The 26,883-nt window shown below is 35.3% G+C and overlaps 4 protein-coding genes across 7 annotated transcripts; 3 read left to right on the top strand and 1 right to left on the bottom strand.

Moving 5' to 3' along the window:
* Positions 1–1,208: 1,208 nt before the first annotated feature.
* LOC145897035 (engulfment and cell motility protein 1-like) lies at positions 1,209–9,041 on the top strand. Its single transcript, XM_082985193.1, has 22 exons — positions 1,209–1,372; positions 1,474–1,569; positions 2,754–2,794; positions 3,236–3,305; positions 3,491–3,541; positions 4,433–4,609; positions 4,679–4,777; positions 4,833–4,921; positions 4,973–5,038; positions 5,096–5,189; positions 5,618–5,668; positions 5,768–5,890; positions 5,955–6,086; positions 6,142–6,246; positions 6,320–6,428; positions 6,491–6,627; positions 6,906–7,075; positions 7,211–7,323; positions 7,386–7,496; positions 7,556–7,707; positions 7,872–7,916; positions 7,990–9,041. The coding sequence occupies exons 1-22, from the start codon at positions 1,280–1,282 to the stop codon at positions 8,140–8,142; spliced, it is 2,277 nt and encodes a 758-aa protein (XP_082841319.1). The 5' UTR covers positions 1,209–1,279; the 3' UTR covers positions 8,143–9,041.
* Positions 9,042–10,263: 1,222 nt separating this feature from the next.
* LOC145899016 (sperm surface protein Sp17-like) lies at positions 10,264–12,585 on the top strand. 4 transcript variants are annotated; one of them, XM_082987727.1, is made up of 8 exons: positions 10,264–10,458; positions 10,808–10,878; positions 10,956–11,059; positions 11,186–11,264; positions 11,322–11,417; positions 11,900–11,962; positions 12,017–12,116; positions 12,176–12,585. In XM_082987727.1, the coding sequence occupies exons 1-8, from the start codon at positions 10,287–10,289 to the stop codon at positions 12,199–12,201; spliced, it is 711 nt and encodes a 236-aa protein (XP_082843853.1). In that variant the 5' UTR covers positions 10,264–10,286; the 3' UTR covers positions 12,202–12,585. The 4 variants fall into 4 exon arrangements, with proteins under 4 accessions (XP_082843853.1, XP_082843851.1, XP_082843852.1 ...); XM_082987725.1 differs by having other exon boundaries at positions 12,161–12,585; XM_082987726.1 differs by having other exon boundaries at positions 11,900–11,965.
* Positions 12,586–13,941: 1,356 nt separating this feature from the next.
* LOC145897484 (receptor-type tyrosine-protein phosphatase epsilon-like) lies at positions 13,942–20,982 on the bottom strand. The gene is made up of 20 exons (XM_082985795.1): positions 20,837–20,982; positions 20,693–20,720; positions 20,218–20,255; positions 20,030–20,086; positions 19,040–19,436; positions 18,860–18,980; positions 18,710–18,808; positions 18,468–18,629; positions 18,237–18,344; positions 17,769–17,945; positions 17,557–17,686; positions 17,341–17,498; positions 17,160–17,260; positions 16,961–17,097; positions 16,103–16,179; positions 15,870–15,999; positions 15,561–15,700; positions 15,313–15,487; positions 14,881–15,050; positions 13,942–14,826 (listed from the first exon to the last, which is right to left on the bottom strand). Exons 1-20 carry the CDS (start codon positions 20,889–20,891, stop codon positions 14,470–14,472), a joined length of 2,817 nt encoding a protein of 938 aa, XP_082841921.1. The 5' UTR covers positions 20,892–20,982; the 3' UTR covers positions 13,942–14,469.
* A 982-nt stretch (positions 20,983–21,964) lies between these two features.
* On the top strand, positions 21,965–24,615 carry LOC145898073 (dopamine beta-hydroxylase-like). The gene is made up of 9 exons (XM_082986513.1): positions 21,965–22,037; positions 22,103–22,290; positions 22,394–22,580; positions 22,751–22,992; positions 23,119–23,244; positions 23,437–23,706; positions 23,775–23,957; positions 24,021–24,208; positions 24,390–24,615. Exons 1-9 carry the CDS (start codon positions 21,965–21,967, stop codon positions 24,613–24,615), a joined length of 1,683 nt encoding a protein of 560 aa, XP_082842639.1.
* Positions 24,616–26,883: the final 2,268 nt, after the last annotated feature.

Genomic DNA, 26,883 nt, shown 5'->3' with positions numbered 1-26,883 from the left:
AATGAGCGCGTCTGCAGCTATTTAGCTTTGGTGTGCGCTTTTATTGCCTCTTTGGGTAAAATCGAAGCATATCAAACGAAGGACAATAAATCAAATAATAAAAGTGTTCTCCTAATTCAAATCAAATCAAATCATGTTTATTTTGCGAAAAAAAGCAACTACGCAAAGAACAATATACAAGGAAATGAAATGGCATGGACACCAATAAAACTAGGGATGCACCGAAAGTTCGGTTTGCCGAATTTATTCGGCCGAAACTAAGGTTTTCGCAATTATTCGGTTTCGGCCGAATATTTCTGCAAAATTCGGCCGAAACCGAAACTTTTTTACTGCATAAAACGCTGATACGCAAAGTTTAGAAAAGGTTAGAATCCTTGTTTAAACTGTAGGATTGTGTTCGTTTCATTTGTTTATTTTCACAGAAATGATAAAAATCAAGTTATAGCAGTTGGAACAAGTCGAGGTTATTCTTTAAGCGCCAAAAAGGCTGTATGATAGGATTAGATCCAATCCAGTGCATCATGTTTTGTTTAAATTTATTGCGTTGAAAGAGATGGATACCAAAATTAGTTTCGGTTTATTCGGCCGAATTAATTCGGCAACTTTTGCCGAATATTCGGTTTCGGCCGAATATAAAAATAGCTGTTTCGGTGCATCACTAGATAAAACCATAAAAGTTATATCGAGTCAGGCGCCCATGTAAAGGTGATTTCCTCACGGATAACGGCGATTGGATGAAAATGGATGTTACCGGTAATACTGAGATTTGAAATATAGGCTTATTTTTTTTTTAAATGATGGACGGGAGAGCGATCTAATGGAAGGTTTTTTTTCTTCCCATATCTGTGGGCCCTTATATTTTAGCATACGTAAGCCGAAGGTGGTGTTAACCCTTGGGTGATATAGGTTCTTTTTCGATGCATTTCTTGTGAAATGATCGTGCACTGTGTCTACTAACAAAAATAAGGAGTTGTAGGACGCCGGTAGATTTCCGGCATGGAAAACGTGCATTGCTTTGGCCAGTTCGAGTTTGTAAATGTCTCTAATTTTTATGACATCCAATTTCTTATATAATGGCGTAAAGTGGCTTTGAAAGGAACTAAAGGTTCTCTAGGTCGGTTTAGAAAGCCCTGCAACCATAGCGCCGCAACAGATATACAACTCTATGGTCGTAGTCATGCGTAACACCCGTATTTCCGTGAGTGAGATATCTGTGTTGTGTTTACGTTTTTGGGTTTGTAGGTAAAACAGTTCCTGTAGACCTGTGGTGTTTTACAATATGAATGCAAAGCCACCAAATGCAAGTCCCCAAATGTCTGGCCGACAATCCCAACAAGTATTTGGTGGCATTCAAATAAAAGACTTCGCTCAGGTATTTTACAGAATTAGATTTACAGAACACCTGTGTCAATACAATATACATATTAATTACAGAAAAAAACTAATATTGTACATAATAATTATGTTTCGCAGGGAACAGTGTCTCGTGTTACCCATGGAAAACGTGAAGTGTTAAAAGTTGCCATTCAAGCACCTGATGCAGTTCCACAATTGTATGAAATTAACTTGGTATGTAAGTTGCTCCATTTTTTTAGCTCATTGTACAGACCCATAAGGATAAACTGTTATAATGTGAACAAAATGTCCAACTTCAAAACCAGGGAAAGCTTAGCTCATATAAATTGCTTCTAATACGTTTCTACCACCAAAAATTTCTTTCATGCCATTGTGCTCTGTATATAGGTAGTTTGAAGGGCAAATTTCTTTCAATAAAACAAATAAACTTTTTACGTAAGTACAACAGTTGCTGGAAGGTATTCAGATTCCATTTTGACGATTTATTATATTACTATGAATCAACCTGTATTAATTGACTGCAAAATGTAAGTTTTTGCAGCGAAGGGGCAATGATAATGAAATTGCGGTGTTTGTTGCTGGTTAGGCTACATCACATGACACAATTATTTGTGAAAATTTCACATATGTCAGATAGTACTACAGTAATGCTCAAGGCGTTTCTTTGAATTGAACCGGTCAATGTCCCAAATGCTTTGCAGAAGGTTATATCTTAATATCTGATTGCAGGACATTATTGGTCTTTTATATAGTGATCCCCAACCAAAGATTTTTATGAATATATTTTTTCCAATGTCAGTCATAAAACTTGATTACTTGTACAACTTGTTGTCTAAAGTTTGTGGTATATCCACATAAATCACAGGTTTGTGTAATTTGATGTTGATGTCCCTAATCCTCGTTTGATTGAAGTAATGCATTTTTAATCCAACTACTGAGCATATTATTTTTTCTGTGAAATAGATAAAACCACAAAGTGACAAGCAAAGTGGATTTACTAACAATACTGTTACTGCAAAAATCTGTGAAGCACAGAAAACTTTGTATGCCCATAAACCTATAATTCGTGAACAGACAACTGTGTTAGTGCCAAAGCTGGCCATGGAATTGCGTTTTGTGAAGCATCCATGTACATAAGGGTTTGCTAACAAAACTTTAGCCACAATTGCCATTCCTAGGATGATGTTAAGACAACATATTATGGAGCAATTGTCCTGTTATGCAATCTTTGAGAAAAAGTTTTGTGCATATTTTTGAAAAAAATTGACTCCAAACTTAAATTCACCAAAGGGAAAGAATTATTTTTTCCTTTGTAATTACAGCTCACACAAAATAAATAATGTGCAATACAGAAACACATGATTTACTGACTTAACGTTTTGTAATTTTTGTTGCAGAAACTGTCCATACAAGATAACATCAAGGATTTTTGTGAAAGGTAGGCAAATTTATTGTTGGAATTTACACTTAAACAAACCTGGATCAAATCATAATTACAGGAGTTTGATGAAAAAAAGCAATGTTATTGTATTCAAGTTTTTCGACCTGTAAGATCTCATCAGTGCACCTGTCTGCAGCTCTCATTGACTATTATGTCTTTTTTGCGCATATGATATGATTTGGGTGAAAGCCAAGCCGGTAGCTATTGGATCCCATACAGTTGTTTGGCCATAATAATTGACTATTATGGCTCTTTTACGCATATAACATTCTAACTTATTCCACATCAAATTCTACTATCTAGTTACTAATCACTTCAAATAAAATGTTTTGATTGCTGAAAGCTTATTTAATATTATCATATTAATAGGTATGCATCATTTTATTGTTTTGAAACAACTTTTATGTATAGTCTGATTGATTTATTTTTTATTTTTAGGTGGAATGTGCAGAATCCAGAGATTTATGCCTTGCAGCATTATGATTCACAACAATACATTACTGAACGGGTAAATTTATGTGTTATGTAATAAACAACTTGTCTGATTCAACTGCTTAATTTGAGGCACAGTTGTTACTGAAAAAAGGTCAACATATTTTGGCGAAAAAATATTTTTATGTGAAGTCATTGCTATTTTGGCATAGTATGTAAACTGGCATAATGTGAATAGGTTTGCCAAACCCTGTTTTTTAGACCAGAGATGAAGTGAAGGATGGAGCTGTTTTACGCCTTGCTATTGCACCAGTAAGTAAACACACTGATGTTTTATTAATGTTAGATAGATTTTGTGTGCGCAATCATTATCACATAATTTGCACTGAAAATGTTGTGAAGTTTTGAAACAGACTTGGTTCAATATCTTTTACAGCTGGGGATGGGCAATTTAAAACAACAAATCCAAGGCTTTCTTGCAAGCTTAATTACAATACACAGTAACATATTTTGTTTTCATAAACAAGTTGAAATTGTATGCAGCAATTAAAAATTATCACACACATGTAGACATTCTTTTCATGCGTAGCTGGGTTATCATTGTGTTACTTATGTTACTTATTACTCCAGTCACCAAAGCAGTTGCCATTGCCATGCTTAGCAAACTAAAATTTATAACCTTGTGCTGAACGCTAATACACCTTTCTACAATAAAAAAATCAAACAAAACAATGTAGTCTGAATATGAATGCCAAAGCTTTCCATTGAGCAGACATTTTAAACACAACTGCACTCATTTGAACACAACACAACAGTTGCCTGCAACTCATTTTAAATTACCACCGATGATGAACGCAGTTGTGTTCGAAACGTCTGCTCTATATGAAGCATTCTAGCTTTGGCATTCATATTCAGATTATGAGTTTTTTTCACTCACAAAGGCGAAAATATAAATGTGGTCAACAAACAAAGCACCCAGCAATTATACAAAGGTTGTACAGATTGAACAGAACAGACATTACAAATTGTTTGCATAAAATAAGGCTATAACAAACAAAAACAAAATAGAATAACATTATATTATTCTTATATATCCTAACCCTGGTCCAATCATGGATTTGTGGCCTAATGGTGATGTCTTTTCAGTTTTTTAAAAAGTATGCAGTCCTTTATCTTTACTTGATATAAATTGCTTTGCCACAGTGGAAAGAGGTTGAACGATTATTACGACAACTTAGACGGCCAGAAACACTAGAAGAAAAGACCACGGCATTAAAACAACTATCAGTTATTTCTTCTGATCCCACATTTGCAAATGAGTTTGTTAGTAAAGATGGAGTAATGTGGTTGGTGGGTGCCATTGAGAAGGGATCATTCCAGGTGTGTGATCTGCAATGTTAAAATACTTGAAATATGGGACCAAATTAAAGTATGTTATGTATGTTTTAGGGCGAGTCTTTAGCATATGCATTGACAGCTTTTCTTGAGATTATGGACCATGGAATACTAGTATGGGAAGATGTACTTACAAGTGATTTCATTAAGAAGGTAAATTTCAAAACCTTAAACACTACTTGCATAGTTTCAAATATCGACCATGCAGATTGCTAACCTTGTAAACAAAACTGGTAATTCTGATGCCACTATTCTTCAAAGATCATTGGGAATTTTGGAATGTGCGGTTGTTAATAGGTTTGTTTCTCTAGCTGTGTTGTTTCTTGTATAACATTCTGCTTTTCACAGCCAGCAAATGTATCAGGAAATCTCAGATTCTATAACAGTAAGCAATCTAATTGCTCATCTTCAAAGGTAAACAAAGTTTGACGATGGACACAATATCGTAGTATTTTTTAACTGTGTTTATAGATCCAACAGCGAAATTCAACAGAACACAATTGCTCTGATTAATGGATTGTTCATGAAAGCTCCAACGGACAAAACTAAAATTAGTGGAAGAAGGGTTTGTTCACTGCTATGTTTAATTTTTTTAGCCATTGTCCCCAATCACCTAACCTCAAATTCATTTAAGAATAAATTCATTTCATGCATGCTACATTGAAAATAGTTCACCAACTTAATCCAATCACTACTAATTGTTATTGTCACATTTGACATTGTTCGGGAGAAACTTTGTTTTTTTCCATTAAAATATAAAAACAAAAACATTATGTGGTGGGGGACCTCAAGTCATCTGTTGAAGAACATTTTGAATTGAAATTGTCAAACAGTACCAAACAAACAAGCTTTTCCCAACCTTAAACAAAACCTGACTAGCTTGTTCAAGACCTAATATATCTTCCATCTTTGCACTGCTTTTTTGTCACAATGTTAAATTAAAAGTAAGTTCGAGAGGTTTTTTAAATAAAAAGTTTTGTTTTGTTTTCTTAGAAAATATCAGACACAATGGCACAAAGACAATTTAGAACAGTGATTTTGAATGTGAGTATACATTCTTTGCCTTTTTTGTGAAGATTGTTTAGTAGAATTCTATGTCAAAGTATTATTTTAAATACTAATGAGGTTTATTATTATTCCTAGCATGTGATCCGAACCCCTAAAGCTATTGGGGCTGAAATGGCCCACCAACTACATGTTTTACAAGTCCTGACCTTTAACATGCTTGAGGAAAGAATGATGAAACGCCTTGACTCAAACATCCAGGTGTTTATATATTAGGTAGAATATGTTTAATGGCAGATTTTTAACTGACAGTTTCTGTTTTAAGGAAGAAAGAGAGAAACTTTTAGAATTAAGAAATATTGCTTTTGACTCCAGTGGACATACCTCACCACTTTCAAAGCGCCCCCAGCTGAATGCACCATTTAATGACAGAGACTTCAAAAAACTTGGTTTTGATGTTGGTTTGAAAGAATGTTTCTTTAGTATTTATACTAATAATATCCTTGTTTCAGCAATTTAAAAATCCAGTGTTGGATTTTCAGCAAACTCCGCCTGGTATTTTAGCTTTAGACCTCATGGTATATTTTGCCCGAAACCAGCAAGACATTTTTGTACGGGTAAGTTAAAGTAAAAGAAACGTTAAATTTTTTTTGTGAAAGGCTATTCTAATAAGGCTGTTTAATTTTTAAGCTTGTTTTGGAAAACAGCTCAAGGGATGACAAACATGAATGTCCATTTGGAAAAAGTTCAATTTGTATCACAAAAATGCTTTGTGAAGTATTAAAGATTGGGGAACAACGTAAGTTTGCTGCACAGTTTTATACATTTGATTTTTGTATTGAAGATTGTTAATATTTTTAGCTACGGAAACGGGACAAGACTTCTATCCAATGTTTTTTACTCATGACCATGCTTTTGATGAGTTTTTCTGCACATGCATCCAACTCCTAAACAAAACTTGGAAGGAAATGAGTGCCATCAAAGATGACTTTGAAAAGGTTTTAAATTTTTCTTAAAAGTTTGTAATTATTTGTTTTACTGACTGTATTTACGCCAAAAACATGTTTACACTACATTCTAACTTTTTTTTGGTGATGTTCATGATAGGAAAATTCTTGTGGAATTGTGTTTTGCTAAATTATGTAGGCAAAAATATGGGCAAAATTTAACTAAATAAGCATTAAATCACAAAATTACTAACTTTACCATTGAACCAAGAAAAATAAGAAAAACTTACATTGCAGGTTGTTTTCTAATCAGGAAATGTTTTTTCTAGGTGTTAAGTGTTGTCAAAGATCAAGTCGTATTAGCATTAAACAGCAAACCTGCTTCTCTTGATTCCTTTAAGCAGAAACTGCAAAATCTTAATTATTCTGAAATCCTTAAAAAACGCCAACAAGAGCAGGCTGACAAAGAACAGTTTGATGCACAAGCTCAACCGGTTGTGTAAGTCACAAAATATACAGCAGTTGTTCTTTTTATATTAATTATTTGCCGAAAATCAATGAGTTTGTTCAGAAACATATGTCCACACAAACAAACACATAAACATGCCTATATCAATTTAATTTGCTTTTATAGAGAACTGCAAAAGGAAATTCAACCTGAGATAATTGACATTATTCGGCAGCAAAGGTTAAATTACTTGAAAGGTGGTACTGTGTTTCACAAAATATCCAGCAAGCGACTAAGAGGTGTTATCTTGATTGTGAATACAAACATGCTTCATATTTATATCATTCTCTTTGTATTGCAGACAAATCACGTTGGTTCTGTAGATTATCTCCAAATCACAAATTTCTGCATTATGGTGACATTGATGACTCAACCACGTCATCCCCACCTATCGAGTCATTACCTGAAAAGTGTAGGGTACTACTGCTGTTTGTGTGTGGATTTGTTTGTAACAGTTTTTTCCCATTGCAGTGGCAATTGCAGATGTAAAAGACATTGTTACAGGAAAGAACTGTCCCCACATAAAAAATACCAGAACACATAAAAGCACAACCGACCTTGCTTTTTCAATTTTGTATGATCCTGACGAGGCTTTAAATTTTATTGCTCCTGATCAAAAAAATGTAAGACATGTTAGATAATGTAAGACTTATTTATTTATTTTATCATTAAAACAGTCATTTGTTGTTTTTACCATTATTTAAATATTCCAGGATCGGTAAATTTTAGGCAATATATATATATTTATATACTACCCTTCAAAAAAATGTTGTTTTATTTTATTTAGTGGTGTATGTGGACTGATGGATTGAATGCATTGTTAAGTAAGCAAGTAAGTGCCTCATGTCTATAAAGCTAAGTAAAATTTGATTTTGGTGTTGAAACAAATTTACACTTTGGTTAAGATGGTTAGTAGCAAAGCCAAAAGTGATCTGGATATTTTGCTTACAATGGAAATGAAACTTCGTTTGCTTGATTTGGAAAATATTCCCATTCCAGACCAGCCACCGATCATTCCCACACTACCAAACAATTACAATTTTGCCCTTCCTACTTGAAAGAAATGTGTTTAATGTTATCAATATTTTCCTTGTTTATTATGATGTGCTTGTGTGAGATTTAATGGCACATATTTTAGTGATGCTTATTACTGCAAATATTATGTTGTTTATAATTACTTGGAATGTGTATCATCTTTATTATCGATACTCCGATCATATATCATTCTTGTGAAGATATCTGCACATTTATGCAAAATTTTAATGTTAAACTTATGAAGCCAGATAACATTCATCATGCACTATTTTCTGTGGTCAAATTACCACCAGAAGCTGTTTAGGTTACATGGCAATCCTGTTTTGCAGGTTAATTACAAAAATACACCTACTGAGTACTTGGATGCTGATGTTGCCAAGCACATAGCTGACTTTAGTGTACCCTGCTTAAACACCTACAGACTGTTTTGCATGTTTGCCAAGAAAAATGCTTCGGTTTTTGGTCCATAAATTATCAAAAATAGATCATTTATCCGGCAATCAATTTTAACGGTAATGTAAGACTGTGACGATGTGCGTAATGTTTCTAGTGGTGTGGGATTTGTCGTGGTTAAGAATTTGAAAAAAATATGGCTATGATTCATAGCCATATTTTTTTAGCCTATTTTAGCCATAGCCTATGAATAATGTTTAATCGGTTGATATATGCAGTAAATAGATCTTCGCCCATTTCTTTCCTAAGAAAAAGCCTCCGATCATTCGCATCTTTGCCAGTTTCGGATAAACGTTTTTTTACATCAAACTTCGTTTCGACACGATTGCAGAAGGCCCAAAAAATTATTATTTTAATCTCAATAACCGTATATATATCGATGAGCGTAAACCACGGTAGACACTGACCGGGAGAACGAAGACAGAAGCTAAGCGTGAACTAAAAAAGGGCAATTGAAGCATAACTCTCGTCGCTCCATTTTAACGTTATATGTTGTGAACCAATGTATGTTTCGTCGGTGTATCATTTTTAATTAAAAGGTCGCACAGGTAGTCCTAGGCAGATGTTTTCAAAAGTCTTAGGAGTCAGATATATTCTTTCAGCAAACGTGAGTCCCCATTCTGTGGTGATTCCATCCATTTAATTTGCCGTGGTTTCATTTGGACTGCTAAAGTACGTTTGTGCCACCTTAAATAATAAAATGTTATACCTGATTGGTGTCAGATACACGAAGATCAAGCACAAAAACGTTACAAGCCTATGCATCTGTGCTCACTCAACCGTAAAATTGGCCTCCGTGCATCCACGATTGATTAACTGCAACGGAGAGATTTCAGAAGTCCTACTGCGTAATAAAGATCTAAAAACTATTAACAGAGGTCGAAATTCTTTGCCTCCAAATATATATCAGATATCCGAAAGTTTGTCAACAAGATTAGCATATCTGTTCCATTGCCGATAGCTAAAGAAATTTTCCCTAACTCGATAATGACCTTGCAGTGTATGTCGTCTGTCATCTAGCAGGATGTCAGAAGTCTGTTGGGGATCTACAAGAAAGCCTAACTCCGTCACCATCCTTCGTTCCGCCTGCTTTCCGGTTGTGAGAGGAATTAGGCCTAGGTCAAGAAACAATACGAGAGCCGGACCAAACATGATAACAAGTAAGTGAACGTTTTGTTTGTGATTCATTAATCAGCAAAATCCGCCTGAATATTTTGCTACTTTTTACCGGGACATTAAACGCTTAAATCACGCTCAAAAAAAGTAACCACCACCACCGAAGTTGCACCGCACTATATTATGATTTCTATTGATGATAAAACTGTCATTTGAACTTGGTAATCATGGCAACGATATGCACAAGCAGCAGTGTTGGTATAGTTGGCCGCTTTGAATGCCCAATTGGTCGTGTTGTCATAGGCGTTCACGCTTTTTGTGGCAACTGGCAGAACATATTATAGGCTGCTTGTGCGAACAAGTCAATTTTAGTTTTTTTCAGCATTTTACTTTTCTTTTCCGTTTTACGTTAGAACTGATGATATGCTTTTAGCGAAAAATGTTTTCTTTGTGTAATAAACTGCGTTATGACACGAGGTTATTTATATTGCAATTTTGCAAATGTAAAGTAAATTTGTGCAAACTTAGGTAAATGTTTTTATAGACTATTTTTAAAAAAATACTTATTTAGATCAAACAAATAAGTCATTTTTGCTGTATGTTGAAAATGAATAAGCCAATTCCATATGCAGTTTCAAACACACTGCATATTCCCAAAGGATTTGGAGTGTTATTGGAAAAGTTAGCCATGGAAATTTTAAGAAGCCAACCTTTGGACATAGTTTCTTTTTCTGCCAACTATTTTGATCAACTACTTGAAGAGCGAAATGGTAAGCATTTTGGCACATTCAAAATGTATCAAAGCCACTTTTACCTAACAAATTAGACCAAGATATGAAAAAATTTCATGAGATTTATGATTGGAATTTCAAGCATCTGCTCTATTGACTAAGCTACAGGAGTTCGCAAGTTAGAGTGGGAATATTGTTGTTTTCATAGTTAAGCTTACAAACTATGTAATAGTGCCACAGGTGTAATAACAATGGATATTGTTAAAACATTGTTATATAATTATTCTAAAATTTCTTTGTACATTATTGGTGATTAGCCTATGCAATATTGTTTTGAGAAATTGGTGAAAATTTTATAACCTGATCCACAGAATTTGTTTTGCTACAGAAACAAACGAAGACATTACACAATGTGACAAAGACTTTGAACAAAGAACATATGATGATGAATATTTTGATGTAAGTCAAAGCAATTACTGACTTATTACCAAGACAGAATTTTGATTGCAACTACATTTACTCAAAATAATTTCCAGACAAACCAAAGCATCAAACAAGCTAAGGAAAAGGAAACTGCAGTTATTAAGATACAATCTATCTATCGAGGATTTAAAACAAGACAGCAAACAGAAGAACTGAGGTAATGAGCACAAAAATTTATGAAAATAACTTGGCTGTTAAATTGCAAACAACTGACTCTTCACTACAATACAAAATTAAAAATTTCACTTGGTTAAAATTTTTAATGCAATTTTGAATGAGTTAGAAGTACGCAAGATATGGCTGCAAGGACAATACAACATCGCTTCCGAAACCACATGCATCAACAAACTTCAAAAAAACAGGTAACCAATATTTGTCAAATTAACAATATTTTACCTCACAAATATTATAAAATGAAGGCAACCAGAAAACCTGTTAATGCTGATGAGGCTGCCTCAAGAATTCAAGCACACTATAAAGGATATAAAACAAGACAGTCTAATGCCAAAATTAAGGTAAGATGACTTGTGGTTTCAGCAATTCATTATTGTATTGTAAAAACAGAAATTAAGTTTGTGTCGACCTATCAGATCTAAACGGACAGTGTACACTGTCTGTGGTTTACTGATCCTTATGACTCATTTGCTTCCATAAATAAGTATTTACTTAAATTATTTTCTGTTTTTTTTCAAATTATTTATAGTGATTTTTAGCATTATTTTTTTCTTGAGTGTTTGTAAGTCCAATGTTTGTCTCAATTTTCAAATGATCAAGTTTTTATTAGTTTGATCATTCCTTTATTACAGCAATGTTGAAAGGAATATTGGAAGGTATTGTTTTCAACCTAATAATTTTGTGTGCTCTTTTTATTTAATTTTATAGCCTGGCTTTTTACTAACCAGGGTTTTTTACTGTTTGGTAGATGTGTGCAGATGTCAGTAGTACAAGATTTTGGGTAATGACATTTAGGTTAAACTTATATTGTTTTATTTTTAAGATGGAAGTTTCGGCAACAAAAATACAAGCAACCTTCCGCGGTTACAGCATAAGAAAATTGCAGGTAGTATGACCCATGATTTTTTTTTAATATTGATGAACACAAATTCCTTTGCAGACTAAGGAAATATCAACAGTTAATATGAATTTAGAAAAATCAGCTACCACAATACAAAGTACATACAGAGGCTACAAAGTTAGAAAATCAATGAAACAAAGTAAGACAAATATTGATATATTTTGTTAATGTGTTTTTTTTAAGCATTTATTGTTACAGAAAAAGAAACACAAATGCAGGAATAGTTGCAATATTTTGTTTTATTCTTGCTTAGCTGTAATGTGGATGGTTCTACAGTATGTGATTATTTTGAAGTGTTGCAAATTGGTTGTACAATATGATTTTTATTACACTGTAGTGATGCTAGGCTTTGATCTACCCATAATTTGTTGCTATTTGCAGCATGTAGTATATTAAGTTATAATGTTGCACTAACAATGTGGCTGTTTTTTAACCTTATTTTGCTCCATCATGCATTGATTTATTGTTTATATTTCATACCTAATACGACTGCTTACATTACGTCTGAAATTTCGTGGCTATAAGGTAACATTAAACCACACATTTCTGCTTGACCTTTGCAAAATATTGTTCTGTTCTTTTAATTTAATAAAAAAATTAGTGAAACATTGCACCACTATTTTATCTGCTTGTGTATAAAATATAAATGTTGAGCTGGCCTGGAAGTGAAGCATTTGCTGGTAAGTTGGACATGAAGCCTACATCCCTTTTGTGCAAAGTTAGCCCTTTCAGTGTTGTGTTTCTCAATTAAGTTTCATTTGATACAGTGTCATTAACTTTTTGACATCCATTTCATTTAACAGAGTTCTCTTTTTTGGGCGGCAGGCCAAGTTTAACACAGGTAGTATTTTCACTAGCGGGATTCAAGGTGCAACAGTTAATCAGAACATAAAATAACAAATGTTATGCAACGAATTCATAATTACCAAGTTGAGTTACTGCAAAACGGTCAAATTGCCAACCAGTAAGTTGGGCAATATGTTCAATGCATGTGCGTGTTAAGGAAATCCTGTTTTAAACTGTGGAGTGATAAACCATGCTCTGGGCTACGTGTGTTTACATTCTGGTGCTTGGTCATTCCATATTATTCTATTCGACACCACGAGACTCGATGCATTACTCACTCTGCAACGTATTCATGGTTCCGACTTTGCGTCATCTATGTGACTGACGTCACAATGCTGAAGATAAAGATTGGCTAAAAATGCATTGGTTTGGGTAGGAGTTATTTGCTAAAACGAGAGTAACACAGCCCTAAATCCTTACGGTGACGAAAAAATCTTGATCGTGTCGAAACTGACAGCAGACGGACACAAAAGTTTTGCCAAAACAAAAACATTTTCCCACAAAATGATTTACCGCAGCGTTACACGCGTTTTTCTGAAGAACGCCTATCTAAACCAATGCATTTTCCGCCAATCTTTACCTGCAGCATTGTGACGTCTGACCCAACCTTGAATAACTGTCAAAAGGCTTGGAAGGAATAAGCATATTTTCATTAAAAAGGGCGACTGAGAATAACTGAATAAGGTAATAGAAAGTCGGGTCTTTTGGCCGGGGCAATATTGCACGTAAAATAGACAATAACACGAAGTAAGGTTCACGGACAAATTCCTCGACTAACTCGACTGCATAGCGGATAGAGACAAGTGTTAACTGTAGGTAATTGCTTTTTTCGTTTTCTACTTTGTGTCGCGGTTATAGTCATATATCATGTGATCTTCCATTTGAATTGCAGTGCATCAGTATCTTGCATGTTCAATTCAATTCTATATTATTGCTGTGACTAGACGTTGCTATTATTACTGATACCTTTCAAGCAATTCACCGGAAGAGAGGTAGTTCGAACAGACTTCCAGGCAATTATTAGCCAACAGGCCTTTGGCCTCCCACCACCACCACCACCACTGGTTTAATCTGTTGGTCGATATTTTTTAACCTTATGATCATTTTTTATGCCACGATAGATAACTTGTCTGTGTATTACCGAGCTTCAAAATTTTCACAACATGTCAAAGCAAAATTTAAACGCAATAAACAAAAAGTAATCTCGATATATATAACACTATTACATCATAAAATCTAGCATACAGTAGAACTGACTGCAAAAGCACATGAAGCAGAGTGATTGTTTTTGATACATAGACCTCGGGTTGTTTTTGGAATATTTCTGGGTACCGCAATTTTTATCCTGGAACTAATTATACGGGGGTTCGAAGAATATTACGAGTTAAAAAGTGCAATAATGCTGAATTGCATATTTTTTACAAATTAAACAGTGGAACAACAAAAATAGCAATTTTTTTACAATTGGGCATGTAAACACTTTTTACGAAAAACATGTGCATGCACTGTCTCCAAAAAGGATTTCTTCAAATGATTACGTTACCAACACAGTTTGTAGAAAGTAAGTGCCTTTAATGTGCCAATACCACCATTTTACACAAACAAATTCTTGAATTTTGCGATTTTGATTAATTTACTATTTATTTTTAAGTATTTGATGTTGATCTACTTTCGTTCACAAGCTCAAAGTCGCTTGATGATGTTGAACTTGCTACAGTGTTTTGCATTGTTTGTATCATGGCATCCTCGATAAGTGCTGCATCAACGAGTGGTACGTCCGAATCATACTTTTCATTCTTGTTTGTATTTTCAACGATTTCATTTTCTGACGGCGTGCTAGAAGAGGTTGAACTTACCAAGAGGGTGTTGTTCATTGAACCCATGTTGTCAATATTACCATTATTGACCGGATTAAGGTGTTGAGATGAGTTAACAATAGTCGTTTTGTTTTGGTCTGCTGTCATCGGTGGTAAACTGCTGACTAATGTGTCAGAATCCTCATCCTAAGTGTTACGTTTATTAAGAATCAATATTTTTTTATAATTGTTTGAACGAACCTGATTGGATTCAAGATATTGCAGCAAAGACATGTAACAATAGTAATACTGCTCCAGAGTCTGGATCATATGTGGCCTTTGCTCTCGCAAAAATCTCACTGTTTGGAACACATCAACCAATCCTTCACATTCCGCTTGAGAAATGAGATTTGCCAAGGCACAAAATACACCTGCAAGAATCACACATTTTGTAGTGCGATGTTATTTGTGTCCTTGGTGTAATGCGGAAGTTCGGCAATGCGTGCGTGATCCAAATATATCATGCACTACCTAGCATATTAAAAACATAGCCTGTGTGAAATACAAATTTTCTGTTACAAAGTAACAGTGACGTTTAGCTCAAGGACATTCGATAACCTTTACCGAAATAAACATAAGGAAGAAACATAAAGATACTTAGAACAAATTTAATATTCTCATTTATATGCCCACCTGTCCTTCCTCCGCCGCTACTACAATGAACTAAAATAGGCTCGGAAATGGAATCCTTCATCTGTAGTCTGTTGATAATCTCAACCAAGCCTTGTGCATCTTTGGGTGTCCCTGAACCAACATCGGGCCAACCTTTGTAATGAAACTGTCGAATCTTTCGTTCCTCCCCAGAACACTACGCAAAAATGTATGAGTAAGTTATACGAACAGCATGTACTTTTTCAGATTTAAATTGATGGACAGCTTACGTAATCGTTTGTCAGAATAAACTCTCGAACGACATAATCAACAATGTCATCATCGTCTTGTGAATCTAATGATACGGTGAAGTTTTCTGTTTTAAAATTCGTTTCCTTACTTGGCCAATAACAGTAGCAAGTAGAATGTCCTGAAACAAACATGTGGTTGGACTAATTTTGTGGTATAGACAGCGCAATGTAATCAAAACTTCTATTTTTGGTTCACGTAACACTATAGTTTCACGTAAAGGGGTACTTGTCGTAAATTAAAAGTTGTGCTCAAAATACTATATGAAACATTAAATACCATCCACAAACCTTTTTCCTCCAATCTTGTCAGCATGACTATGTTGGCTACATTTTCCTGCCAAACCATTGTCCAAAAATCATGCACTGTTTCCGGCAATGGGCCTTGTGTGGCAATGAAGGTTTTCTTGCCGTAAAATCCCTAAACAGTAATCCTTTAGTTTTGTATCACGGAGCAAAGATTTAGTTTGAATTCTCAATAACAGTCATTTTTACTTTTAAATAAAGGTTTTTTATGTACTCACGTCAATATATGACGCATTAATGTAATCTGATCGATCGTTTCCTGGCTTCCTTGGCAGTACGACTCGGTTAAAATCATCTGCGGACATATTTAGAAACATTAGCATCAACAACTGTCAAGTTCAAGAGTACAAAAAAGTCGAGAAACAATAACTACTAAACAGGTTGTCTTGGGTTGAAACACTTTATGGCCGGAATTTTTTTTAATCACTTATTTCTCTATAATATACATGCTAACTTATTGTGTTGTTTTTCCACAGCTTTGCCCACAATAATAAAACTTATTTTTTTAAGATAAGCACAGTGGAGCCAATAATATGAATTGTGTAAGCTGCAGACAGATGGCCACTGTTTCGACCTAAAAGGTCTCATCAGTGCAGCTGGTGTGACTTTCAGACGACTTTGCTGACCGAACGGCCAAGCAAAGACTTCCACTTTGTGGTGACTATTCAATCACCGTCATCCGTTGGGCACCAACTTATTTTGTTTGTCTGTGACGATTTTAGTGCTCCTAATAAATTTTCCTTAAAACGAAAAGTCAAACTACCCGAAACAATTAGTATAGACCAGTATGTTTTTCATCCCAGTATGTTACGCAGCATTTATTTTTGACAAATTGTGCGACCTTTCTATAGAGGTGATGCCAAACATCGCAAACCACAATTGTCGCATAAAATAACTTATATAGGCAAATTTAGGAAATACGGACGGTATGATTGTTAAAATTTTGCATTCACCGCTTAACTGCCTCTTTCTTTAACCACTGCAAATTTTCATTTACACTGGAGTGAACCTATTACTCAGTTAAGAAACATTGGCGGATGATGACGTACGTACTGGGTAAGGGGTTAATGACTCACATGGCATAATTTGCAGCACACGGTTTTTCTTCAAACTCTTTCTCCCGTGTTTCAGATGATCTTTTGCAAGAGGCATTTTTAAAAGCTTTTGAAATTCTGCTTCAAGTTCTGTCTCTTCGTTGTTTCCTATTCTTTCTCTGTATCATTAAGCAACGTAATCTGCAAATGTTTTCTAAGTTTTGTAAATGTGATGTTTTACCTTAAATCTTGAACTTGCTTCTTAAAAAGACTGGATGGGACTTCTGTGTTTCCATATTTTATGAATTCCAAAACCGCCCTATGAGCAAATGAGTACTGAGCCTAAAATGGGTAAAAGGTTTCATTTTGTGATTTATTAAATTGCAACTTTACCAAAAGAGATTTTTTCGATAAGAACTTACATCTGTTTGTACCAACATCATCCTCTGTGTTCTAATGTGTGACAAATAGCTGTAGAGGTCAACCTTTCCCTCAGTTTTCAGTTGTTCAATTGCGGCATCTATCAGGATATATGTTCCTGTTCTACCAACGCCAGCACTACAATGTATGACTGTTGGTCCTGCGAATAACAAGCGGTATGAAAAAAATCTTCAATTTGAAATCATTATTGAACCGACCACTGTTTGAAGGAGTCTTTGCTATGATTCTTCGTCGAAACTGCAGCAAGTGGGATGCGTTGCTCGGCACACCAAAGTCAGGCCAGACAACGTAGTGAAAGTGGTATACATTGCGGGGCACTTCCTGCAACTGTTGCGTATATGTTTATGATATTGGCATGTTTAGTAACTTTGTGGGATATAACGGCTTGCAGAGTTGTTTTTGTACTTACGTAGGTCAAGCGAAAGGTGCGCATAACATAAAATCCTCGTTTTTTGATATCCAACGTTTGCACCGTAAAGTCACCATATGTTTCCATGCCAAAATTATTTTCTTGCCCTGTTGAAACACTCTCTGGCCAGTATTGATGACATTTCACTTTATTATTTTGTTCTATCAGGTTTGTTACCTAAAAATTAATAAAAACAAGCATTGATGAAAATGGTTAAAATTCAACAACGTTTATAAGTGAATTTCACACAGAAATGTTTATAAAACAGCATAGATCTCCCATTGATAACTTGGGTTGGTTTTGGGATAAAAGCGCTAAAAATTTTTTAAATTCTTTTAAAAAGTGATACCTAGGACTGGCCTTGCTACTTAATCATCCAACCAAGATGTTTTTTTGAATATTTTTATTTCGCCTATGCGGCATCCTCAGTAATCTGGATCTTTAACTAGAGTAAATTTTATTTCTTACCATTATAATAATACTGGAGTTTTGTTCCCACATCATTTTCCAGAAGTCAACAAATGTTTCTTCTTTCGGTCCTTGACATGCAATCCATTTTTTATCACATAAATATCCCTATTCATGCAGACATGTTAGTACATAAGATAAGCAAAGTGGAGCCAATAATATAAATTGTGTAAGCTGCAGACAGCTGTTTTTGCAAAATTTACAAGTAAAGTAAATTACGAATATCCCCACCGATACGAAGTTAGCGTTAATGTAGTCAGAATTGGGTTCTCCTTCTCTTTGTGACAATTTCACTCTTGTTACGTCGTAAGGCAAAACATTTTCATAACGATTTTTTATTTTGTTTTCAGGTATGTAGGCGGCAGATTTGTCGCTGGTTCCTTGATCAACTGACTGTAATGTAGATGAGATTAAAAACAAAGAAACATTCCAACATATATGGTTGTGTACAATAAAAGGAAATAGATAATTACCATAAATTCCATTCTGAATTGCCTGTTATCATCCGCAGATTTTTTCATGTAGTCGCTTTCAAAATCGTCAGCAGAAATATTCATTTGTCCAATTAAAAACTACACAAAGTTTATTAATTTATAGTTATGCACAACGAAGGCAAATGCAACCTTTTGTTTCCCGTATAAACTTCGCCTGTACGTCAAGCGAGTGTTTGAACTATCATCCAGCGGAATATCTTCACCATCACCTCCTCGAAATTTTGCACACCATGGAAAGTTCTTGTTGTTACTTAATAAATGGAACAGTGATTATTTTTTTGAATTGACGCTGAATACAATGTAAAATACCAGTAATAGTATAGAACCACGGCAAAAATTATGATGGCCACAGCCAGGAACACCAAACATCCAATTAGAATATTGTTAGCATTAACAGGAGATGCTGTGGTTTGGGACGTTCCTGTTGTAGTAGCTGTAGTACTAGTTGTTGCAGTCGTTGTCGACGATGTTGTTGTTGATTGTGTTGTTGTTGTTAGTGTTGGTGTTGGTGTTTTTGTTGTTGATGATGCAGGGACAGTAACGGTTGAAGAAGTTGTTTGTGGTGTAGTTGCAGTTGTCGTTGCAGCGGTTGCATTAGTGGACAACACCGTTATTGTGGAGGCATTTGTTACTGTTGCTGTAGAGACTGCTTGTGTTGGGTCATTTGGTGGTGTTGTATCAAGATTTGTACTTGTTGCAATAACGCCTTTCAGATATATTAAGCAAAAATTTTAATTGTTGCTGAACAAATATTGTTCGTTAAATGTATAATGAAATAATAGGGATTTTATGGTTCCGCCATCGCTTTAACAATTGGTCTGACGTCACAATGTTGCAGGTACAGATTTGATAAAAATGCATTGGATTAGGAGTTATTTAGTAGCGCATGTAGCAAAATCCGTTTGAGGGAAAATGTATCTTTAGGTAAAGAAATTCCTGAAGCATATAAGTACTAAGCACCAAATTTACGAGCTAAGAAAAAGAAAAACGCAAAACGTGTTAGTTACCGTTAATTTCAAACGTTTTTCTGCTTTGTTTAAACGTGAAGGCGTTACCGCTCCGCTACACGCGTTTTATTGAAGAACTCCTTTTAAACCAATGCTTTTTTAGCCAATCTTTACCTGCAGCATTGAGACACCTGGCCCAATGTTGACGCGAAGTCGAAACCATGAATAGGACTTCACGGTTCCAACATTATAATGTAATTCCACTATGTAACGCCTCGTCACAAGGAAACGGTTCGAGTGAAGTTGATTGACAGTTATTGATATTTACTGACGTATAAACCTTAACATTTACCGGTGGTATTTCGAGATGTGACGGAACCAGGCGTAGTGACTGGTGAACTTGTTTCACCTATATCAAAAATTCCTGTTACACATAACGCTTGGGAATTGTGATGTTAATTTTGAGCAAATTTATCTTCAAGTACTTTATAGACCGAACTGAGATTGTTTTGTACAGAAATATTTTGATTTTACCAGGACCTGCAAGAGTGTTGTTGACAGGTGATATCACAGTTGCGCTGCATGTAAAAAAAACGTTATTCGGTTGGTTAGTTGGAGTTTTAAAATACTTTGCACCCAGAAATGCGTTACAATTGTAAACCACCAACATAAAAAAACATGGCTGGTAGGTACCGGATACGCCAACGTACATGATACAACAATCCGCTTTAACTATGCGGCAAGGATAAATAGACGGAGAAGGGAATATCCATGCTACAGAGTGATTAAGCGCATGATATCATTGAGCCCAGAACAATGACGCATTTTCCATTTTTCTCGAGAGCCTCTTGCGTCACCGTTGTTGCGGGTATCAGACTTACGCGCACTTGCTGTTTGACGTAAACTGAACATTTGCAATGCAATAAACCTCATATCAGGAAAACCACGACATCGTCAATACATTTTACCTTAACCATTCATTCAATAACAAATCGATTGAACAAACGAATTATACCTCTTTGTTGTTTGGCCAAAAAATCCAACTAAAATACAAAATCATGTTTCAGTTATGCATTTGCAACGCAACATATTCAACGAAAACAAAACATCAAATATCCTGACAAATTAAATATTATAAAATTGTCCAACGTTTTCTTACTTGTTGTGATCATCAGAAGGAAAAAGTGACATTCCAAAGAGCAGAGTAACTTCATTTTTTATTATAGTTGGTTCTTCTTTGAGTCAAGTATATTCCACAGGCATGATATTTGAAGCTCAGATGGTCAGGAACCTATAGTACACTTATTTCCTGGTTTGAAATAATCACTTTTTAGATTGTTTTTCTCCTTTACACAAGTTGTAACTTCAACTCAACCACCGAAGCAGTACTGTGACTAATTTGTGACAGTTTGTTTTTACCTTAGTCCCTCGAACGCTTTCTATTTCTAAGCAAATGACTGACCAAACAACTCACAAGGCACTATCAAGCAAACCAGCCCAGTGCCTTCCGACGCATTTGAGTTACGTCATTATAACTTCCTGTATAGTTACTTTTAGGCACTGGGTGTCACACTATAACTATACAGTCCATGTGGCACATTACGAATAAGTTAGTGCAAAAACCTAATCGAAACCTGTTCTACACGAACTTTCCAAATGTATTTTTTGAATACATCTTATGCATGATGTCGCGTGAGATAATGAATTTATGATATATTCAGGGGTATTGGGCGTCGTTTCATTCGTTTTTAACATCATAGTGAAAAAAAGTAGTTATACAAATCAGACCTTTTTTACAAAAAAAATACTAAGCAATGTGGAGCCAATAATATGAATTGTGTAAAAGCTGCAGACAGATGGCCACTGTTTCGACCTAAAAGGTCTATAATTTTATGTCTGTATTGAGACATATATGCAACTTGAGATCGTGGCATTTCTAACACAATTTTTATCGATAAATCTATCGAGGAGTCTGCTCAGCGGCTGTTTGTTGAAGCGCTACTTGTGCCTATTCCAATTGTATTAAAATTGTATTACATCTCGTTGCTAAATGGTATAATACGTCAACCATATAAAATCACTCGCCACATTTGTTTCAGTAATAGCAAAGGTCTCAAAGATGAATTTACAGACTGTACCCACATCGACTGTACATAGACTACTAAATAACACGTTTAGATATATTTGCTACTAATAAGCGAGTGTGTGATTTGTGTGGACCCGCATCATTGTTGTTTTATTATGAGAAAATATTTAAAAAATAGCCTCTGAAGAAACCGATTAGAAAATGTTGAAACTTGTTCTTCCGAGTGTCATGGTTTCCTTGTGTTTTGCTTTTCAAACTGAGCTGTTTTGTAAAGGTAAGTTTAACTGTAAATTTTCTCGAAGATTTACTGATTAGCCTACATCATTTGCATTTTCGCAGACAACTTGACGGCAAGGTTAGAATGGACTACAGATGCAAAACTGCGTTTGCTGTTGTTGAAGTTTCATATTCCAAAAGCTATTTTCGAGGAAAACAATTTGTACGGTTTTATGTTGTCCAGTTATGGCGATGTTGAAAATGCAGATGTTTTGTTGATTGACGGCACCGATTGGGGCGTTACCTTAAAAGTACGTGGAAGTATGCAAAAAGGGATTAAAGTTAACAAGTGAATTTGTCTTTGATAATGTTTTATTGTTAATTACCGGTTTAATTTTACTAATCGACTTTCAGGATATGTGGACAGACGGCAAAGGATTTTTGCACGAAGATCTTAGCAACGACTTCAAGCTAAACAAGTTCGAGGTTGGAGATGACGAGTACGTAATATCTGTTAATCGTTCAGCCAATACTTGTCAACCACATGATTATGTCATTGATGATGGAACGACAAACATACTTAATATTTTTCCATATTTAGGTAAGAGTTTGCTGATAGTGTTAAAATAATAGCTCACAGAATTAGTGAGTTATCTTTTTCTTAAAGTGAGAATTTTCTTTTACCACTAAATACAAACAACCGCCGAAACAAGCTTTATTTTCCAGAAAGGGAAAATACAAGTTGCAATGTAACTTTCTATAAATACGCAGTGGAGGAAGCAGAGAATTATCATATCCGAGTTCAACTTTTAAAAACCTCGACTGATTACAATGTTGACACGAGTGGTATTCTATCGTTTGATATTCTTGCACCAAACATAACAATACCAAACACAACTACCACATACTTCTGCTCGGTTCATGCGCTGCCAAAAATGTCGGAAAAAGTACATGCCGTTGGATTTGCTGGAATAATATCGTCGAAAAGTAAAGGCCTTGTACATCACATTGAGGTAAACTTTTTGGCCTACACATGTCACATGTTTATGAAATATTTTCAATTACTTTTTGAATACCTTCCTGTTTAAAGCACATAAAATCACATAAAAACTGATTTGTAAAAGGTCAAAACACTTTAGATTTTCAGCTGTGATGTGAATGACGGCGTTATACCGCGATTCGCTGGTAAATGTTCCAGCTCATTGAAACCGAAAGCTCTCGACAAATGTCGGCATGTAATCGCTGCTTGGGCTTTTGGTGCTGCGGTGAGTGAAGTAACCCTACTTCAAAATGGTCATAATAAAAAGTTTTTGATGTCGTTGTGGTGTTTAAAAAGTCGATTTTCACAAAAGTCGATTTATGATTCGTTATGAATGAAAAAAGTTGTTTATTCTTTCAATTATATCACTGTAATTCATGTGCAATGATTTCAAATATAATATTTTTGATAAAATAAGGATTTCTTTTTCCCCGGGGAAGCCGGTTTGAGTTTGGGTGGCAGTTCCATGTCGAAGTACGTTCGCCTAGAAGTCCATTACAACAATCCTAAAATGTACAACAACATTCAAGATACTTCTGGTATAAGGTTTTTCTACACTACAAAGCTACGTAAATACAATGTGGGCATAATTGAAGTCGGTACTACTTATACTTCTTCTATGGCAATACCACCAAAACAAAACCGATTCGCTTGGACCGGGTTATGTCCAGCAACCTGCACAGAAAAAGTACGTTCCTATCAATATTTGATTTGGACCAAAAAACTAGTATTACTGTGTTTGTACCCAATTTATAGGCTCTTCCACCTGGAGGAATTCATGTGTTTGGATCCGAACTTCATGCACATTTGGCTGGAACAAAAATATGGACATCGCTTTACAGAAACGGCCGAAAAGTTGTGGATATTAGCAGAGATAATCACTACTCAACATGGTTTGAAGAAATTCGATATATCAGTCCTTCCACACTAGTGTTGCCGGTTCGTTTGTTTTCAATTATATCCTTTTTCATAACAATACAAAATTACTTGCTATTTGTGTAGGGAGATGTCATGGTTACTACTTGCCTGTTTAATACGCGTGACCGAAGCAAAGTCACATTTGGTGGTTTGGGAATACACGAGGAAATGTGTGTCAACTATTTGTACTATTACCCAGCTTCAAACTTGGAAATTTGCAAAAGTTCCGTATCCCTTGCTTCCCTTAAGGCATTTTTCGCTCTTGAAAATGCGTAAGTTTGTTTGCGGCAAAGTTTGGGAACTACCGTACCTAAACTAAACAAAAATAACTACTTACAACCTAAGCGTCATCGTGTTTGTTAACCAGAAGTGTCCAATTTTAAACTGTTCAAACATAACAGGAAAAGTTTTTTTCCACCGATACCGTGTTGCACACAACCATTCTATATTTAGAAGCAAAGGGGAAATTGCGAGCAAAATTTCCCATCAGTCGACAAGTTTTGTTTACAACGATCTGAACTGGAACAGGGAAAATGTGCAGAGTTTGCAGTTACTCTACCGTGACGGCCCCATCGATGTACACTGCTTGCACAGAAATGGTTCTTCTTGGCTAAACCAAACTCAATCTCTGCGGCGAAGATTCTCAACAACAATGCAACCACCGGTTGACAAATGTTAATTCAAATTATAAATATTTGCTTTGTGGATTTGAAAGTTGTGGATTGAAGATAATGCGCAATAAACTCGCATCAAAGTTAGGCTTTGATCAACCCTGGTGTTGAAAGTAATTTATGTTGTATGAAGTTAAATCTTCAGCCTCAAACATTTCTATGTGTTGGAAATAATATCACCACATTATTTTGCCGAAAACAGTAATTCATTATCAAACATTATTATTTAGTTGTAACAGTCGGTTATTTTTAGAGGACTGTTCTGCTAAAAAAAGAAGCGGAAATTTGTTTTTAAATACGGCAAAAGGAACAAACATATTTAAAAAGTTCTGTTTACAGAAGTTTGGATTTGAGATATTGCTTTTCCGCTTCAGAACATTTTTACCCTTCGGTGTATTTTTTGCACATCCGTTGGACATCTATATATATGTATACAATTGTTTGTAAATTACATGAGTCGCAAGTTGGAGCAAGAAGTTCATAACTTGACATTTAACGACATTTTCCATTTAACTGTCGCTGATGAAGCAATTGTTCATTGCAGTGGTTTTCTTGTGCATGAGCTATGTTGTTCATATTAATGGATCAATCGACGCAAGGTAAGTAAAGTAAGGTGCAATTGACACTCTGCGCAACAGGTCAACATATAAACCATACTGTGAATCCTCGCAATATTTTGGCTCTGTTTATTCATAAACTATCATAAACATAGACCGCCAATATTCACTTTTTCAGTTATATAAACAAAAGTGGAATAACTAACGTTCAAATTTTAGCAAATTTTTTTGGTTGAGAAGCTGTAGTCCTCAAAGCCTTAATGGGAAAATTTCATTACAATGTGATGTAAACAACACGATCATAGTATTAATTGGCTTGAAAATGAACATGTCTAATCTTTCTTTTAAATTTCACCATATCCGACTGTCGTGGTGCTATACGCCACATAGGACTTCTTATTTATTTTCACCCGCTAAAACTGGCTAACTGATGGATTTGTAAGTATTTAATTGTTTTTGTGATATAAACTAAACTGAACGGAACATATCAACATTTTAGGACGGTCGTTTCGCTTACAATTTTTTATTTTGAATATCCAATCTCTTAAACCGCTGAGAAGTGCGATTTCGTCGCAAAATAAAGTTTAGAGTTGCTTCTATTTTTATGTAAAATAACGTTTACGTGTTAAAAGTGACTTGAAGTTCAGTTTTTGAATTTCAAAATTGTGTTTGTAAGCATGACAGTTGTGTGTCTGTGTTTTATGTGTTCACCGCAACCAGTTCAATAAATATCTTTTCTTGCGTTCAGATGCAAGCGGTTCGAGCACTGTGGTGCATGGGAAGGAAGTTCCTTTGCCCCAGGAAATATTTACCACTGCTTAAGAGCCATCAATGTCGAACTGGAACAATACACGTTTGTGCGATGTGGCACAGGCCCATGTAGAAATCCTCGCACTGGTGAAATAATTTGGGGGTACAGGGTCGCCCCTTTAATTCGGACTTTGCGACAACGTACGAGGTCAGGAAGGTTTGCCGACTTCAAAATTACGGTTGGGTGTTATTGCAAACCTCGACGTAAAATGCGAAACAAGGGGCATTGTCAACGTTGGACATGGAAAGGATGATTTAAATGTGAGACTCGATTGAAGTTTCCCACTGCTTGTGTTCGTGACCTTTTCGCTATACGAGTCAATGTACGTTGTTGATCTTGTAACGACGATTTATCATCTTTAATAAATTTTCGATTTTTCATAGTAGTCTTGCGCTTCTCGCAACTATTAAGGGACGCTGCGCTAACGCCTGACTACGAGACTGCTGTTTCATCACGACGGTTCACACAACTTTGCTTTATTTGTATGAAACTTCGAACACAAAACTTTAAAATCACAACAAACAATCGTTAACGTTTACCTACAGCACCGAAAAGTCTTAAGAATCCAGCATTGGTTCGGTTTATATTCCCAGTGTCGCTCTAAAGCCATCCGGGCGAGCCGATACTTGGAGCCGATCATTGACCCGTCAGCGTCACGTAAGAGAGAGGCGAGAAAATGAAAAGGAGCTGGTGCTTCGAAACTAAAACATAAATTGACATAAAAAACATTGTACCGAGCAGGTAAAATAATGAAGCGAGGAAAAGTGGCGTAAAAGAAACGTGAAACAAAATAAACCTGAGAGATTAAAAAGGAAAAGGTCAAATATAATAAATACAATATTGTAAGGTGCAGTAAGTGATCGCACTTTCTATTGCGTGACACAATTCCGATGTGGTCAAAAAAATAA

This window comes from Ascidia mentula, chromosome 4 (assembly GCF_947561715.1).
Source record: "Ascidia mentula chromosome 4, kaAscMent1.1, whole genome shotgun sequence".
NCBI lineage: Eukaryota > Metazoa > Chordata > Ascidiacea > Phlebobranchia > Ascidiidae > Ascidia > Ascidia mentula.
Note: the sequence above shows the minus strand (reverse complement) of the source record. Positions and strands in the feature narration are given on the sequence as shown.